Source organism: Condylura cristata, unplaced genomic scaffold (assembly GCF_000260355.1).
Source record: "Condylura cristata isolate star-nosed mole 26May11 unplaced genomic scaffold, ConCri1.0 scaffold00011, whole genome shotgun sequence".
NCBI classification, from domain to species: Eukaryota; Metazoa; Chordata; class Mammalia; order Eulipotyphla; family Talpidae; genus Condylura; species Condylura cristata.
Genome location: NW_004567112.1, coordinates 7,631,163 through 7,638,120, shown reverse-complemented (window position 1 = coordinate 7,638,120; position 6,958 = coordinate 7,631,163). Strand labels below are relative to the sequence as shown.

General features: G+C 52.6%; 1 protein-coding gene across 5 annotated transcripts in view; it reads right to left on the bottom strand.

Moving 5' to 3' along the window:
- The window catches only part of HSPA12A (heat shock 70kDa protein 12A), a 122,153-nt gene continuing 115,195 nt past the window's right edge, over window positions 1-6,958 (bottom strand). For 4 of the 5 annotated variants that reach the window (XM_012723512.1, XM_012723511.1, XM_012723513.1 and 1 more), the window contains 2 exons: window positions 4,589-4,692; window positions 2,676-3,763 (listed from right to left, as the gene is read on the bottom strand). In XM_012723512.1, the coding sequence (XP_012578966.1) occupies window positions 3,126-3,763; window positions 4,589-4,692 (742 nt within the window). In that variant the 3' untranslated portion in view covers window positions 2,676-3,125. Of the gene's footprint in view, window positions 3,764-4,588; window positions 4,693-6,958 lie in introns of all 5 variants that reach the window. The other variant, XM_012723510.1, reaches the window with a different exon arrangement.

The following is a 6,958-nucleotide window of genomic DNA, read 5'->3' as shown; positions in this document are numbered from 1 at the left end:
TGAGATCCAAAGTTTTGTTTTATTAGACATTTTTGAAGACAGAGTTTGCAAATACTTGATCTTGTCAAGTTGTGAACTGCTGCAAAGTTCAGTAAAGTTTGAATTTATCTTGTAGTGAACAACACCCCAATGGCGGATTGTTTAGAATATATTACATATTCCAAGCAGATGAGAGATGGGACTTTATGGCCGACAATGGTACCAGTCATTCACGTGAGTCATTTCCCAGCATGAATATGCAGCTTAATCACAGCAACTTCATCTCTACCATGTGAAATTCGATCTTCAACTAATAATGCATTTTTAACTCCTGTTGATATTGGTGCATGCGATTCTTTGCTACCTGGCAATTAACCAGACCTGGGCTCTAAAAGCTAAACTTGATCTAAGTAACATTCTAAGGATAAGGCAGGCTTTGTCATCTGGACTCATCTTAGCCATCACTGGAGAAAAGCACCTATTTTGCTGCTGCTCTTTCTCATCTCATCCGTCTATAACATGTCTGTCATCCAGCATTTATTAATGCCTGCTGTGTACAGAAGAGCAGTCACAAAGGAAATTCTTTGACAGATCTGCTTCCAGGAAACATGGACATCAGATACATGCCAGGGTAATGGATCAAGATAACAGGCCTTTGAGAAACTTGCTAAGATTACAAAGTGTGTCCAAGTGTACTTATCCGGGGCTTTTACTCTAGAATATTTCAGTGGGGACAGGAGGGAGGAGGGATGGATTTAGGGCTCCCTTTTAAGGAGTTTGATTATTGGGGCTGCATCTCTACGGCCAGAAGAAAGTCCAGCTACATTATCACCTCCCCCCTCTTTGCCAATACTGTGGCGTCAATCAACTCATTCGAGAGAAACAGACAAGGAGACATCCGAATGCACACTGGGAACGGCCTTACGTTAGCCTGACACAGGGACTTGGCTACGTTACACACTCAAACTGGTGCAACGGCTGGAATGTGCACCCTGAGTCCTTCCTTTGACCTTGGTACCCTGAAAAAAATCACATGGTGGACCACCCTTGCCCTCAGAGCCCACTTGGCCCCACAGGGGGAGGGCAGAGATGCAAAAGATTGTGTAGTTTTCTCTGTCACACTGCTTCTAGAATCAGAATGTTCAGCCACCTAAGACTGGACAGGAGAATCCATCTATTATGCTCCTTTAAATATAAACTGTGAGATTTTGGGAAGGGTATGGTGGAGAAAGTTCTGATGAAGCTGATGTCCCAAGTGATCCATCCACACAGCGTATCTGACCTCATCTCTTGCTTGGCCTTGCGAACTAACCCATAACTTAGTATCAGTAAAAGTCAATGGCTTGTAAGCACAATTACATGAAACCATGGAAAATTAAAGGCAGCAATATCACCAACAAAATTCGAAGAGCATTTTTCTTTTTTTAACAAGAAAAGCACGTTGTAGAAATAATCTGTACAATCGTCTAGCGTATGTACATAAAATTATATTACTTATAACGAATTGAAAAGTCTTATTTTGTGGAGCATGGCTGGAAACACCAAAGAAAGAACCATCACATTTAGCTGGAAGCAGAGCGGGCAGCGAGCGAACCCTTGCAAACCCACCTCAGGCCTGCATACAAAGCCCTGCTGTTCAGTTAGCTTTCTCTGGTTCTGCGGCTGGCTGGAGCTTCATATTATATTCTAGAAGGGAGTTCTGCAGCAGGTGATGTGGAAAGAAGACATGTTAAAATGAAATTGGAAATGTTAGTTTAAAATCTGCATACTGGCTATGAGGCTGAGTTGGTGTTTCCAACTTGCTGCTGAAGTCTCACTTATCTCCCATTCATTCGCATACCTCTAGTGATTTCCACTGCAAGGTATCCCAGCAGGTGGGAAACAGCTTTGAACAGATGAGACTGCCTGACTGAGATTCTTGATCTTTCCTCATTTGGTTCCTGAATGCACAGTGCAGAAGAAAGGACTATCGCAGACCTACCAGATGGTTCCTCAGGCAGCCCTGTTCTTGGGGTGCCTTTTTTCCCCTTGTTTTTCCTCCCCAAACCCTTCCCATGAGGCGAAAGCCACCATTCTCAAGCCAGATGGAGGCCTGACTGGACCCACAAGCCAACAAGAGTGCATCAGCGCCACCCTGCACTGGCAAACCGTTGACCCAAGAGAGGCCCGCGGGGTGCAGATGCTAGCTAGCTATATGCTCACACACCACAAAACCCAGTGGAAGGGTGTTCCCCATGATTCTGGTTCTGCTCTCCAAAACTTGGCTTCCATTTGTAAAAGGGAAAAGTGCCAGGAACCAGTTTCAACCAGAGCGAGCGAGTTCCCAGGCAAGTGGGCCCAAGGACATCTACTTTCAAATGCCTTGGTTTAATGCATCGACATCTACCAACTCCTTTCGGGCAGGCTTTTAAAAATGCAGATTCCCTGCCCATGTCTCACCCATGTAGTCTTCTCCAAGTGTGGGAATAAATAGCGAAAACGCTTAGCGAGATGCGAGTGAGAGGGGAGGAGTGAGAGGGGAGTTCACTTAAAACAGGCACGACTTTCAAGGTCAGGGCTGTGCCACTCCTGAGCGGGGCGATGTGAGCAAGGCAAACGGCAACCTCATTTTCTCACAGACGCTTACTGATATGAACCAGAATTACTTAAGGATTCAGACATCAGAACTTGCCATTCTGAGAATTAGAGCTTGGCATAGAAAGAGAAATGACTGCAGATGGATGGCCTTTCAGACTGACTGCCATTCAAAAAACGAAAAAGCCATGAAGCATCTCCTGGCTCCACACTCTCACTTCCAGTTTAGAACGATAGCTCTAGGGCCCTCTCCAATCAGATCTGTTGAAAGCCATCTCCACGGCTGGCGTGCACCAGGCGACGCCCTCCTGGGTTCCACCACTCGGTACCTATGAAATGAGCTGCTCTTCTAGAACTCTGGCTTTCGTATTCCCAGACCTCAACCTCAATTGCCCCCAGCTTTTCTGACTCCAGCGTGCCCTCAAAAATCCCGAGTTATTTCTGTCCCTGGTGGTTCTCATCCTCCCTGCTGAAATTCAGGTGGGCGGTGGCAGGGGTCAAGGGCAGGGAAGAACAGTCAGGTCAGCAGATGCAGGTGAGCTGAGACCAAGGGCCGTGGTGGGGAGGATCAGTTAGTAATTTAAGAAGTCAATCCCAACCTTGACACTCTTCGAAGTGGCTATATCCACGGCCGTGGCCTTGATCTCGGTGTCCCCGAACTGCATGAGGGTCTGGATCTCTCTGCGGGCGGGCACGGCGGGGCCCCCGGTGCCCGTGAGATCCAGGCGGAGCGTGCCGCACTTCTTGACGCCGGGGTCGGTGATGAAGCTCACGTTGTCGTGCTCGGAGCTGTAGATGTTGATGACAATGACCAGCTGCGAGGGCTTGGCTGGGGTGTAGCTGCGCTTGACCAGCTCGCCCAGGGCCACGGACTGGTCGGCAGAGATGAACTTGTCGAACACGTCGGTGCACCAGCGCGTGCCGTCCTTCACCAGCAGCTTCTCGGGCGGGTGCTTGCCCTCCACGTAGCGGTTGAGCACGCCTACCCCGTAGGTCAGCGGGGACCGGCGCACCTTGATGACGGCGGGGTCCAGGCCGAACAGGACGGCCCCCTTGAGGATGGTGAGGCCCACGTCCTGGGGGATGATGATGCGGCACTTGTCCCCGAAGGCCGTCTGCACGGCTTGCTGCAGCAGCGGCGCCTCGGCGAAGCCGCCCACCAGGAAGAGGAACTTGACGGCAGACACCTCGGGCTTCTGGAACAGGTCGCCTGCAGGAGAGGAGAAAGGGACAATGATGTCCTGTGGCCAGGGACCCGCAGGCGGGGGTGGGGGTGGGGGACTGGGTGAGCTGAGAAGGTGGGGGATGGATCACAGCACTTGGGCGGACAAGCTAGTCTCGGCTGGCTGGAAGGAGTGTGTGCAGAGCTGGGCTCTTAAAGAACGGGGTTTGCACCCCAGTCGGCTCAGGAATGAAAACCGAAGCTAGACGGAAATCCGGTGATGGGGCTGAGCTGTGAGCCTTCAGGCCTAAGGCTTGCGGGGAGCAGGGGCTTTGGGGAAGGCACAGTAATAGTACGCCTTGGTTTCCAGAAAGCCCCTCCCCCGGGGCTGTGATTGGGCTGGGGAGCAGTGGAAGTGGAGGGCACCTGGATACCGAAAACAGTTCCGGGAGTGGAGCCTGCAGGAGGCCACAGACACAGCCCTTAGCGGCAGGGCCTTGTGTGGGGGACCGCAGGGCCTTGTGTGGGGGACCTTTCTCCGGCCACTCCCAGCACTCATGACTCCTGCCCTGTCCCACAGGAGCAGGGCTTGCGGATCCCTGGGCCCATCGCTGGAAGCTAATCACTCTCTGATTTTGAAGCCAGACTGAAAGCCCAGGTGAAGACAAGCTGTCGGCTGCTCCCTGCTCCAAGGTACCTGGGGGGCAGAATGGGGGCCTCCATCTGGGGCCTGGGGCCTGGGTCCCTCTGCGCCCGGGACTCCAGCCCAGCGCTACCGCCGACTTGACTTCGCACTGGCTGGTGATGCCGGGGAAGTCAGCCCCTTGCTGGCTGGGCCTCGCCCCCTAGCGTGTCCACCTGCTTGCTACTTACGGAGATGCTCAATGATGCTGTCGATGGTCGGCTTGAAAAGCGCGTTCATGGCGTCCGGGCTCATCCGCAGCATTCCCTGCGAGGACCACTTGACGAAGTCCACACTGCAGGGGCGTGGCACAGAGAAACAAGCGGAAATGTTTGACCCGTACCCAGGGGGCCTCAGGGCACGGCCGTGGCAGTCAGCGGCTCATCTCAGGCAGGGCGGGTTTGGAAGTCCCTGGAAATAAATACCCCGAAGTGCCACGACGACCCGACCCTCAGGCACGCTGCAGCTAAGACATAAGCCCTTCCGTTCCACTTTGCTCGTGTCTGTGGCCAGCCTTCCCTCAGATCAGTGGGAGCCAAAGGCTGAGGGAGGCCAGGAGGCAACTCAAGGGCCCCCCTCTTTCTCTGATAACCACACCTGCAATCCAGCAATAGACAGACTGGAGTCCACAGAGGTTCAGATGATGTGTCCACTGCACTGCCACAGGAAGTGTCACACCTGCGGGCTAGGTGTGTCCCCCTCAGCCCCTCAGACACCTGCCGTAGGACAACAGCCAGCCCTACCCTACTGGATGTCCTCATTGTCTCTGCCACAGAGCAGCTTGACCACGGGGGGGCAGAGCGGGGCCTGTGGAGGTCCAGCCTGGCCTGACCCCCCAGCAGCTATGGGACTCCAGGCAAGCTGGCCTGTGTTGTCTCTGAGCTCCAGGCTTCCCGTCTAGAAGCCACGGGCACTACCACTTCCTGGACCCTCCAGGGCTGCTGTGAAGACAAGCACGATACCATATCTGGGAAAACACTTTGGAAACTTCCCGGCACTAAGAAAAGGCACGGCTGTTTATTAGAGAGCGTGCCCCGTCTATGTCAGGTTACCTCATCCGTGCTCAAATTCAGAGGGGCCAAGTGAACAGTACCCTGACCCTGAGCAGAGGTCACACCAGCTGCTTCCCCACCTCATAATCAAGTTGTGGCCAAGTCTTCCAACTAGGAATTCTTTCCATGGCCTAGGCCAAAAGTCATGTGGGTATGGAGTGACCCCACACCTGGCTGCACCCTTCTCCCTAGTCAGGGAAGGAGGAGGAGTAGGTATCCTCTGTGGGCGAGAGAACATCAGCCCAGTATGACTCTGTCCAAACAAGAAGATCCTGAATCAAACCTGCTTGTCCCCCACTAAAGGAACCAGGCCTTCTTAGAGAAACGGCCAAGGTGAGGTCTTAGGTAGAAATGCACGCGATTCCCAGGGACATCTTCACATCCCAGAAGGCAAAGACCACGGACGTCATGGCAACGGACTCAGGAGCCAAGGCGGAAAGGCTCCTTCTGGCCCAGACGGAACAATGTGGGCAGCTCGGAGATGTGACTGCCCGGTTTCAAAGGGCACCGGGAGGCTTCTTTCTATGGCTCCTTAATGATGCCCTCTTTGTACCCCAAACAAGCAGCCAGCCACGTTGGAGGATGCGCGGAAATCAACTCAGGCTTTAAAAAGCCTTAGAAGTGGAGGGGAAAGCCAAGCACGTAGCCTGTCTCTGCTGCGTGAACTGGGCGCAGAGCCACAGAGCCATTGAGGAGGGAAGTTTCTCCCAGTGGACCGAGTTGAGCAGTAGCGGGAGGAGTGGTGGGCTAGAGGTCGCCACTGGCCACCCCTTAAAGGAAGGCTACGACTGTCTGGCGCTGAGAGCGCCGAGTTGTCCACCAGCAAAGCTCCGAGTCCCCGGATGTGACAGTGGGAAGGAGACCCTCCCCTCCCCCACCCCCTGCTCCAGGAAGGAGACTGGACATAAGCTGGTACTTGAGCCTGATTGAGCCTTAATCTGCCAATTTGTAAAACCGCCAGGGGCAGAGGAACCCATTCCAGGGCCTGCAGCGAGCCAAACCCAGACAGAGGAAGCCTGTAGGACAAAGACTCAATTTTGTCATCCAGTAAGCATCAAGAAAAAACTGGACGGGAGGCTGCCTACCCTGGGATTCCCGGGGCAACCCTTGCCGTGAGCAGCCGCATTCCCATGCCAAAGCAAAGAGACATTAACAAAATCCTTCTGTGGCGATTAGAAAAATGTTAACCGTAACTGGATTGTTGATGCAGTTACTGATTCCACAATGACAGCATCAGAAGTTATGATATAGAGATCCCTCCTTTACATTTTTGTATTAGAGGGTGATCTAGGGGGCTTTGCTTGAAATAACCGGGGCAGATAGGATTCAGAGGTTGAAACTGGATGGTGAATTCATCATCCCTAGTGTTTGGCGTTTTCCACTATAAAGAGCTTCAGAAATCCAAGATTTTTGTCTTGGAAGTTTTGAATTTCAACTTCAAAAAATCTTCCAAACACGTTCATTTGGCAACCTGCTGAGCTACCATCACTTGTCTACAGCCAAGAGACT